Raw genomic sequence first — 12,198 nt, forward strand, 5'->3', positions numbered from 1 at the left:
AGTTATGGTCTAATAATAGTAATTCATACTCATTGTTTTAATCATTCTTCAACACTGAACCATATTTTATAAATTCTGTACACAACTTAAAGCCTTTGGGGTGTATGTATCAAAATGAAATATTTCATACATGCACATGCTTGAAGACACCGTATGTCTGCATTTTTTCAGCTAAAGCTCTTCTATTAATAAAAATAAAAGGTTCAGCTCACTAAAGACAGTTCTTCAAAAGCTATGATAATCTTGTACTATAATGATAATCTTGTACTATACTGATAATCTTGTACTATACTGATAATCTTCTACTATAATAATAAATATACTATTAATGTGTGCTTGTCAATGAGTCTCATTAGGTTTTCAAAAACTGAGTCTTGTGGTAGCTTTATTACTCTAATGCTTATTTTATTCATTTCTGGTTTTATAATTATAACCAATATATTTTTCTATTTGCTCTGACATACTGTAATAGACAATTATTTCAAGTTCCCTTTTGCTGTGTTCCTTTATTAATTTTTAAAATAAAATTAATAAATTTTGGTTTGTTGGGTCTTTATGGAGGGAGGGAAGTGCACTGAGATACACCCAATGGCATGGATGTACTAAAGTAATCCAGTCTTGAATATAACCAAACATTTCAAACGATTGTTTTAAAATTGAATTATATACTATGCTTTGAAGCTTTGATTTAATGGGATGGGATGTGGGTTTGATCCTCCCAAAATCAGTGACACAAAAACCTTGCATAGCTAACTTCAGACTTATAAGTGTAAATCAACTGTAAAACAAACTGCAAAAAGATGCTATGAATAAATAAAATACATTTCAGTAGGAGATATTAAATCAAAGATGTGTTATTATATTGGACATTAAATGCTGGACAAATTAATGATTTCCTTTCATTTGATCAGAGTTGAACAGTTCATCAGCACAGTGGAAATCCATTTAATGCGACAGTTGTTTGAGAGAGAGAGAGAAAAAAAGTACTTAAACTGCTTTGCCAAAATTAACTTTGTCAAACACTGAATATCCATCTTTGGTCTTGCTCATATAGTTGTTCAATATTAAGATATCTAACCAGATATTGGTGATTTTGGTTATTTTAATTTCTGTTATGATGGTGATGGGTGCAATCATAATTTTAGTTTCTGTGGTAGTGCCCCAAGATAAATTAAGGTTTTTGCAGTGATACCCTCACAAAAGACTGGCATTCCTGCACCACTCCCCTTTTGTCCATTTACTGGAATAGCCCTAAAACAAAATTTTTATGTCAACCCTTTAAAGCAAGCTAAAAAGTATAAGTAGTTTCAAGCAGACAATAATTAAAGTTCATTCTCCACAGCATCATGAATGAAATTTGCATCTGTAGCTCAGTGAATTTTCAGGTTAGTGTCAATACATTTATAAAAAAAGAAACTAATTCGTTTTTGACCGAAATATTTCAACATCGTTTGAACTAACATAACACATCTCTTTAAATACATGCTTAAACATGGTGGTCTGTTTACATCAAATGTTTTCAAATGTCAGGATTCACTTTCACAATTTCTCCCAAGTGCAAAATATGAAACCACTGATTGGAAATTCCACTTCATCACATAAAGGGCAACAGCATGGAACAAATATTGTACAGAATAGTAATTTGTTGCCATGCATATCATTAGATGATAATTATAACATGTATAAAGTTTCATGTGATATAAAGAAAACTGAGAAGCTAGCTGTGTTCACAAGATTATGTCACACAAAAATTAGGCTTTAAGTAAAAAAGGGAAATAACTCTAACAAAAATCAAAGGAACTGGTCTGACGGCATACACATCATCGTCTAATGATGACCATAACACTTCCCAAATTTCATGGTGATCCACTGAAAACTGAGAATAGTTCTATGTTATGTACATTTAATTTAAACTATTTGTCTGTTAGTTTTAATTTTTTTTATTTTATTACATGTTATTGTTATGTAACATTGTTTGCTGGACTTGACCTTGTCCAAAATTGAGTTCATTTCTGCTTGGCCTGAATGACTTTTTTAAAATATTTTTTTTATTTCATTTATTTAAACAATTAATAATAGCTTCATTATTCTCTATGTGCATGAGCTTATTAACTGAATTATTATTCAGGTAAACATGTTGATTTGGGTCCGGGACTTGGAGATTGTAAGTGAATTTTGTAGGCTATTGTGTTGTAAGTGAACAAGGCTCATTAGATCATTCTAGAAGGTTATTTTCCATTAGGTAATGGTTGTTTTTAGAAAATGCTAATTTGTGACCTGGGGCCAAGCAGAGAACTATATTATCTTGTGACTGCGAGGATTTTACTAGCTGTGCTTTAACATCTAGCACTTTAAGTTGTATTATGTTGTGACCAGTTTGGGCCGAATTTTACTTTCTTCAAATTATTGGATAAAGACATTCATTGGAATTTATACTGAATTCAAACTTGGAATAATATTTCTGTGATTCAACAAGAGACTGTTGACACATCAGCACTTTGCAGGCCATATTAGACATGTCATCACCTTTAATTTTGGATCTCTTTGGGACCTGAACTGCGTTTTATTCAGGACTTTTTATTACTAGTCTTTAATTCTTGGATTATTTTTGGATTTAATTCGCAAAACCATAAGTTCTTTTTTCTCATTTTTCAATTTGTATTCTAGGGAAATAAATTAATTGTTAAATTTTACAACACTTGTTGTCTTCACTCCTTTTGTTACTTATTTTAAGAGCATAGACTCGTAACAATATGGTAATATTAACATTCATGTAGCTTGAAACCATGTGTAGATATGGTAATAATTACATTTATATTACTTGAAATGAAATGTAGATTTGGAAAAAGTTACATTCAAATAACTTGAATTGATGTGTAGATATGGTAAGATTTAGGTTCATTAAAATGACAACCAACCTTTTGCTGACAATCTTTGATCACTTCCAAAGCAAACCTATCTAGATCCACTCGGAATCTGTCAAAATGTGTCAAGGTCACTGCAGCTAAAAACCAGAATTATTAATGATTGGTGCACAGCAAAGAGCCCTGCTCCCTATAATATGGGTACTTTAAACAGTAGAACTTGTGTTGGAAATTAGAGGAATTTGTGATGGCAAATAGTGGAACTTGTTTTGGGAAATAAAGGAACGTATGTTGGGAAAGCAAATTAGTAAATGATCACTCATGACTCTTCGAAATGATGACATGGAATGCTTGAAATCAAACTTCTACAGGGTCTTATCAATACAAGCAACATTCCAGATAAAGCAATGAAGTTGACTGACAAGGGCCATAACTCTACAATGTGGAGTAGATAGCACAAAACTCATAAAAGGCACAACTAGGTCAATGAAACAATGGTGGCGCTATACAGTTTCGCATTTTCCATAGAGTTAAGATTTTAAAGAAAATGAATTTCCCCGGCTTTCCTCACTGGTTATACTGGCTATTTAACAAAGACCTTGTATATCTTAGGTATAATTAAAAGAACCTTTAATTCCCTTTATTTTGATGTATGATTGATGGGTGTACTATGGGTTATAGAGTATACAGCTTGGCCTTACTTCAAATGTGAACCTTTCAAAAAAGTGCTAGCTCTACTTGGTCATTTTCACTTCCTGAACTTCAGAGGTAAATTGTATAAAAAAGAGCCGATAACTTTTTTTTACATTTTACATATTTGGTAATTCATTCATTGCACTTTTCAGAAGCTGGTATTGTCTAGTCTGGCAAAATTCATTTTCCCTATTTTAATAGCTGCTATGTATAGTGTACTTTAGACTAATTCAGACTGATTTTTTAACACAAGGGAGCAGTCATTTTAGTTAGCAGTGTGCTTAAATCATGTAAAATTTCCAAAAGTACAATATCCAAAGAAATATCATCCACATTACATTACTGTAGCATATAGGTATGCCAACATTCTCTCCATTGTGCATGTTTTAAATGCAAACTACTTCACCTTACATACGTCACTCTCTCTAAAGTACATATTAATTGGTGAGCGCCCCCAATGTTGATATCAACCAATCAACATAACTGAAAATAAAAGATTAACAATAGTAGGTTTCTGGCCTGTTGGATCTAAAATCACTTGAAACAAATAGAAAAGTGGTCACAGAATATGTAAATATGTTTTATTTAATTTAAATTGATTAGGAAGCACCAAAGAACAAACCCCAATGCTCAAACTGGCAGGGTATGACAACTCTGCTGTAAAAAGTCTATGTACTTGATTCTTACTCTTAACATCAGTCTCCACCATCACTACAATTAGGGACCTATGGTAACCTCTGGGCAATGTACTGGCCAAATAGGGTGGGGGGTGGGGTATAGCAAGTGAATGGCACCATGAAGAGGAATGAATAAATGTCAATCATGGGTATGTCATTTTGATCTAGAATGCTAACCAGAACTATCATGTTTTACTCCCCAGAACTTGAATACATGCACACAAAACTCTATGCATACACACACAAAAAGATATAAATTTCTTAATGATATTCATACCTGATGGAAATATTTGTGTAAGTATTCCTTTCATAAATTTGAATCTTTACAACATTCTCTAACTAGAACCACTTTCACTGCTTGCCAAATCTCCAGTCATCCACCCCTTTTAGAGTATGATCCTGGGGATTATATATGTATGTATGTGTATATATATATATATATATATATATATATATATATATATATATATATATATATATATATATATATGAAATACATGTGTAGGGATTGAAACAAAAAACTCACTATTTTGCAAGTTTTGTACATTTTACCCCAGACCCTTCATGGGACCCAAAACATTATACCCCTCCCTGGGACTTGAAGGAAGAGGCCCAAACACCAAATCTGTATCTGGGACCCAAAGAAAGAGGCCTAAATGCTATGTCTCTCTCTGGGACCCAAAGAATGAGGCCTAAATGCTATATCCCTCTCTGGGACCCAAATAATGAGGCCTAAATAATATATCCTTCTCTTGGACCAAAGAATGAGGCCTAAAAGCTATATCTCTCTCTGGGACCCAAAGAAAGAGGCCTAAATGCTATATCCCTCTCTGGGACCCAAAAAATGAGCCCTAAATAATATATCCTTTTCTTGGACCAAAGAATGAGGCCTAAATGCTATATCTCTCTCTGGGACCCAAAGAAAGAGGCCTAAATGCTATATCTCTCTATGGGACCCAAAAACCATATCCTTCTCTGAGACCCAAAGTATGAGACCCACACATCATATCCTTCTCTGGGACCCAAAGAAAATGCTATATCCCTCTCTGGGACCTGAAGGAAGAGGGCAAACATCATATCCCTCTCAAATATGCTTATCAGATGACAACCTATCTGCCAAATTTTGAGAATTTTCACTGAGCACTTTAGCAGGATATTGAGTTGTGGACAGTCAGTGTGACAGATGGATAGATAGAGGATGGTCATTTAGATAGATGGAAGGATGGACTGATTACAATATCTCCAACACGTTTTAAAAGAGTGGGCATAGTAAACGCAGTGTGGTAGTAGCAAAACTGGTGAAGCCTTAAACACAAATTCAGGGCCGGCCCAAGCCATGTGCGAGCAATGCACCTGCATAGTGTAACATTTTCAGAGGGATGCCAATTAGAGTAAGGGCACAAAAATCAGACAAGGTAGCTAAGAAGAAAACTTTTGAGAGTATCTGCAATAGAATAATGCAAATTTACTGTTCTACACATGTTTCCAAAGTCTGAATACAAATGGTGGTGGTGGGCAAATATCTGTTTTCACACAGGGTGCCATATTGCCTCATGCTAGCCCTGCACAAACTGCATAAGTAAACATTGTTTTATTAATCAGTGTTAGTAATATCAGCCTTCTCACATAAACCTTTTCTTTTAAATTTAAAATTTGGTTGTGGGTAGTTGTTGCTGTTGTAGTAGGGTTTAACGCCATTTTTCAGCACACGATAGGCTATACATGGCGGTCAGTATTAATGGTGGAGGAAGAACCTGGGAAAACTGCGGAAAGAACCACTGACCCAAGAGAAGCTACTGGCAAACTTTCTCAGATACCCACATTGGCCGAATCCGAGACTCAAACCCAAGCAGACAGAGGTGAGATGGCAGTGATCTGTAATGGAGAGCACTTTAGACCACTTGGCTACTCTTGGCCCCTGCAGGTTGCAGGTTGTAAAGAGATGAATTATTATCAGGAAAGATGATAAATAAGTATAAAAAACAATAACATCTTGATATTCAAAATAGCAACACTCTAGTGAGGAGATAAAATGCCACTTGCAAAACAGCTACCAAAATTGTCTGTAATGTTTTATAAGAATTTTGCCATTTTTCTGGAAAATGTATTATTTCTGTGTAATTAAGAATACAGCACAAAACATGTGCCTACATGTGGATATAATCAAGTTTTAAAAGAAAAAGAAATGTGTTCACTGTACCCAGATGCAATTAGAAGAAATCAAAAGCTCAAGTCTATACAACCATGATATCATGTTAATAATATATGTGAAGGCAACAGATTGAAAGCTGTCGGACTAGTTGTGCACGAAAGAATTATCATACAAAACTAGAAAGGAGCATAACTCAAAGAGTAAAAATAAAACCCACAATATGCACATATTCACCTCATTTCATTAAAGTTTGACAAGTTTCAGGGCCACTGATTATAAGCTGTGGGGACAAACTGCAAATGTAACATCATAAAGGGGCATGACTCTAGAAAAATGTATTATAGATGATGTCCTAAGGAACTGTGCATGTTCACATCGTGTTATTCAAATCTGCTAAGGTTCAATGAAGTTCATGAAAAAATTTGGATTTTGGGGGCTGTGTGTACAGGATGGACATGCAAGCCTAACGTTATATGCCTCCCTGTCATACACATATGATGGGGGCTAGGGGACCCCCCCACCCCACTTAAACCATCTTATGCATGCACAAGGATACAATTCTAACAAAAGTTCTTGATTTGCCAAGAAGCAGACAACAAATTTATCCTTCTTTTTGTCAGCACTTGGAACATCTCCATCTGGGTTGTTCCCATCTGTCTCAATTACACAATGGTAACAAGCAGACTTGCCATCAGTTGTGCCTGGAATACTGCAATAAAATATTAATTAAAATAAGATTTCAGTTCTCTTTTACTTTAACATTTATGTTTAAACAATAAAGCTTGCCCTATATTCAGGAAACTGCAAGAAAACAAAAACTAAACACACATTTAAGATTGCCAAATCAGAAACAAAAAATAAATAGTCTATTGACATTTCATGTCCTCTGAAAAATCTTGAAAAGTCAGAAATAATAAACACAGTCCTTTGACATTAAATGTACTCTGACAACTCCCCAGACTGAAATCCATGTCAACCAAAATCCATGATAATCATTTTTTGTTTCCCTTCTTTTCCCGTACTTAATTTCAATAAAATTAAACTAAGTAAACTGCAAACTTTTTATTTTAAAAACTGCAATATTTTTATCACAAATGTCAGTTATATGCAAGAATACAACAGAAATTTATTGTGAGCATGTAAGTAGGCAACTGTTTTCAAGCTGCCTAAAGCCATGCCAAGTTACATAGATCCTAACACATAAACACATACTAATGCAACAAACTTCCAAATATCAAAAATATCTATTTTAACAAGAGTCCCTCAATGGGACTGAAGTCTACTGGCTGAAAGCATTTGTCAAAATCCAGTACTCCTGTCCTTATATTCATTTTAACTGATGAGTACCGAAGTCATAGATATTCATGATAAACTCTAACAAACTATACTGGTAACAAAATTATTTTTTACAAGATACCATAAAGTACAGAATTTATTATCATTATGTTTGACCTTTACCCTAATTTCATGGATAGAATTCAAAGAACTTGTTTCAGACAACGGCAAGACATACCCACATGCTAAGTTTGGTTAAATCCATATTTAATATTTATAGAGAAAATTGAACTCATTCAAGTGGCATCATTTAAGGTATCCTTCTACTAAATCCACAGACAAGGTTAGGGAAAAACTCATTGGTATTTTTTTGTGTTAAGATGCTCAAAAAGCAATAAATGAATGTAACTTATGTTTCTATTGATAGGCAGATTAATTTAATTCTCAACACAGTATTCTCACCCTAAGTCAGCTGAAATTATAGACCCGGACCCACTGTATATGGCTCCTTTTGACAGCCTCTGTGTTAGCAATTTCTGCAGGTGTACTTCATAAACACTGACCAGATCAGAGGACAAGACAGTCAGGCTGAAATGGAAAAATAGAACAAGAACTTTGTATGCTAATGTATTCCCCTTGGTGTATAACCTGATGTCTCTCATGTGTCTGTATGCTAATATATTCCCCCTTGGTGTATAACCTGGCATCTCTCATGTGTCTGTATGCTAATGTATTCCCCCCTAGTGTATAACCTGGCATCTCTCATGTGTCTGTATGCTAATATATTCCTCTTGGTGAATAACCTGGTGTCTCTCATGTGTCTGTACGCTAATTTATCCCCCCCCCAGTGAATCGCATGTGTCTGTATGCTAACGTATTCCCCTTGATGTATAACCTGGTGTCTCTCATGTGTCTGTATGCTAATATATTCCACCTGGTGTATAACCTGGCATCTCTCATGTGTCTGTATGCTATGTATTCCCTCTCATGTCTTTCATGTGTCTGTATGCTAATATATTCCCCCCGGTATACATCCTGGCATCTCTCATGTGTCTGTATACTAATGTATTCCTCCTGGTGTATAATCTGGTGTCTCTAACATGTCTGTATGCTAATGTATTCCCTGTGGTGTATAACCGTGTGTCTCGAATGTGCCTATTTGCTAATGTATTCTCCCTGGTGTCTCTTATGTGGCTGTAGGCTAATGTATTAGCCATGATGTATAACCTGGTGTCTGATGTGTCCATTTGCTGATGTAATCCAAATGGTGTATAATCTGGTGTCTCTCATGTGTCTGTATGTTAATGTATTCCCCCCCCCCCCGTGTACAACCTGGTGTCTATCATATGTCTGTATGCTAATGTATTCCCCCCCCCATGTATAACCTGGTGTCTCTCATATGTCTGTATGCTAATGTATTCCCCTGGTGTCTCTCATGTGTCTATTTGCTGATGTATTCCCCACGGTGTATAACAAAGGTGTCTCTCATGTGTCTGTATGCTAATATATTCCACCTGAATCTGACTTTTGAAAAACTGCAACATAAAGCTAACACTGTTGATGACAACACCTATATCTCATTATGATCATGCAGGCATGAGGATATTTGTTTTGTCAATTTATTATACAAACATAGCAATATGTCGAATACTTTAAATAAATCTGATCACAAACACAAAGATTTGGTCCAAATGTCATTTTGTTTTCTTAATATGCATTCCTGAGATTAAAGTCCTCATTGTAAAGTGTAGAACTTATTATGATCTGTTTTATTATTTCAGTTAAGAACAGACAATTGAATACCAAAAACTTGACCAGTGTTCTTAGCAATCAAAGTGGAATCTAAATTTAAAGAAGTTCCTACCTAACATCTGTATTTTTGTCACTATCAGAACTTCCAGTCTTTCTGAAAATAAAAGAATCCCATATGTTTCAGACTATATATCTTTGGCAAGCTTTTAAGTAATTTCCTGCTTACTGGTATACTGTTACTTCATAGTTTAATACACTACACTTTATGAGACAATTCAATTTGTAGGGCAAGTAAAATCAAATAAATGACATAAAAAGCAATTAGTATGGAGTGTTTCATATTATTTGGTCCTGAAAGTCAAATTAACAATCCTGGTGCTATCTGTATAACATATTTTTCAAAAAGTTGGGAGTCTATGCAGCTTGTCACACATTTCAAGAGTCTAGGACTCTTCCCATAGGTTCCAAGAAAAACCATGTCAAGGGACCCACTATTTTAAAACTATAATCAGCTGAAATGAATACAACTGCACAGCATCAGCTACATATTCACAGTCATATCTTTTAAGTAAATGGAATCACCCTGAAAATAGCATCAGCAGCAATCACAAAACTCAAATGGGGGCCCTGGATGGCTGAGTGGTCTAAAGTGCTCGCTTTTATCAATCATTGCAAACTCACCTCTATTCATGTGGGTTCGAGTCTTGGACTTGACCAATGTTGGTATCTGAGAAAGCTTGCCAGGAGCTCCCATAGGACAGTGGTTCTTACTGGGGTTTTCCTAGGTAAATCCTCCAACAGTTATACTGGATGCCATGTATAGCCTATCTTACGCTAAGAAATGATGTTAAACCCAAAAACAACAACAAAACCCCAAAAAGTCCTTTAAAATTCAAATTCCATATCAAGCAGTTAATTTTTATATCAAAATATAAATAACCAAATTCCAGGAACTGATGTTCCTTGCATTTTTTTATATGTTGGGGCATGTGGTTTTGTGTGTGATTTAGATGTTTAACGCAGCTTTAACAATTTTTCAGTCATATCGCTACGATGTCTGCAGTGTGGCAATTTATAGTGATGTCTAGCACTGGGGCATCATGCCACAGACATGTAGCATGATGTCCCACCCAGTCACATTATCCTGACACCGGGCCGACCAGTCCTAACACTAACCTCTTAATGGTGAGCGACAAACAAGGCACCTGTTAGTACCATTTTTGTAAGTCTTTGGTATGACTCAGCTGGGGTTTGAACCCACGACCTCCCGCATCCAAGGTGGATGCTCTAACCACTAGGCCACATGTGGTTTTGTAGAGGAAAGGGTTTGGTTATTATGCTGATATAGTAAATGAGTTAATGTACACATTTAGTGGAAGACGTACTAATAAATATAGGACACTGGTGAGGTCCCATCAATATAAAGCTGCATACAAAATGCAGGCCCTACATTCAGTAGCGATAAGTCCACTAAACATTTATTGAAATCTAATCATAACAATATTAGGGAATTAATGTGTAGAAACAAAAGGAGGTTTATTCAATAATCACGTGCCACAACCCTGCTAAATGATTATGCAGACTGAACACTTAAAAATGAAACTAAGCCAAGGTGTCATCAATATAAGATTGCATAACAATAGAATTTTTGGCCATAACTCCACTATAGGATGATGATGGGCACCGAACATGTACCCTAAGAAACACTGACAATCAAACTCAGCCACAATCTCATTAATATCAAGCTAGGAACTAAATTTGATTCAAATCTAATAAGGGAATCATTCACATGCAGAAATCGTTATGAGTGGGTCTGACAATCAAGGACCATAACTCTGCTCCATGACACAGAATGCTGACATTTCTCCTGAGGTCTAGAACTCTACTAAATAAAGATACTGAATGCTGATAATTAAACTCAACCAAGATTCTGTCAATATCAAACGATCCTGTAAATCTGTCTGAAAACAATTTAAAATAATGTAGATTCACTGAAAGGAATGTGGGTGGATCTCTCAGTCCGTGGCCATAACTCTACAAAAGATGATGATGCATAAAGCAGACAACCAAACTCAGATGAAGCCTAATCAATATCAATAAAATCTGCTTAAAGTTGTATGTAAACGAAAGTGGGTGGACCTTATAGTCATGGACTATACAATGATGACAAACTCAGCCAAATGTTAAATGAAAATTATCTGTATACCAAATTAAATACTAATTAATGGATTTATTGTGTGAAAATGATAGTAGGTTGGGGTGACAACTTAGGGTTATAAATCTGTTAAATGGTGACACAGAAGGCTGACAAATGACATGATTTCAGCCAAGGTGTTATAAAAATCAAGGATACCAAATCCTGTTATGAATATCAATATTGTGTGCCTAAGTTTTGTTGAGGGTTGGAGTTTTTGCTTACCTCACTTGTATCATGGTTGTAAGAAGTAAACAAGATATTTATTTGAATTTGAGTGCAGCCTGACCTTGTTTACAAGTTAGTGGGCTTTTCTGTTGGAAATGTATTGTGTTGTAGGTCAAATGAGTATTTGTATATATAGGGGAATTGGTAAACAATTATTCATTCCTGTTTTATGATCAGTCTTTGGAATCATTCATAGCTGTATTCATATATAACCTGAGAAGAAATATTTACTGGAATTATTCTAGCAAAATAATTAGTTTGTTGAATTTTATTTGGTTGTTTCACTTACTGTTACTTAATTTAAGATCTATAATCCAAAAATATTTAAGGGAGTTCTTCTACAAAAATGTCAGATAAAATGAT

The 12,198-nt window shown here is 35.0% G+C and overlaps 1 protein-coding gene across 3 annotated transcripts in view; it reads right to left on the reverse strand.

Moving 5' to 3' along the window:
* Nucleotides 1-12,198, reverse strand: part of LOC149806029 (protein Njmu-R1-like) — a 42,874-nt gene that overhangs the window by 28,339 nt on the left and 2,337 nt on the right. For 2 of the 3 annotated variants that reach the window (XM_089950878.1, XM_089950879.1), the window contains exons 2-5: nt 9,526-9,567; nt 8,124-8,249; nt 6,943-7,095; nt 2,919-2,976 (exon numbers count right to left, since the gene is read on the reverse strand). In XM_089950878.1, coding sequence (XP_089807004.1) covers nt 2,919-2,976; nt 6,943-7,095; nt 8,124-8,249; nt 9,526-9,567 — 379 coding nt within the window. The remainder of the gene's footprint in view (nt 1-2,918; nt 2,977-6,942; nt 7,096-8,123; nt 8,250-9,525; nt 9,568-12,198) is intronic. The other variant, XM_089950880.1, reaches the window with a different exon arrangement.

The sequence above is a fragment of the Sinohyriopsis cumingii genome, chromosome 2 (genome assembly GCF_028554795.1).
Source record: "Sinohyriopsis cumingii isolate HCF-2022 chromosome 2, ASM2855479v2, whole genome shotgun sequence".
Taxonomy (NCBI): Eukaryota; Metazoa; Mollusca; class Bivalvia; order Unionida; family Unionidae; genus Sinohyriopsis; species Sinohyriopsis cumingii.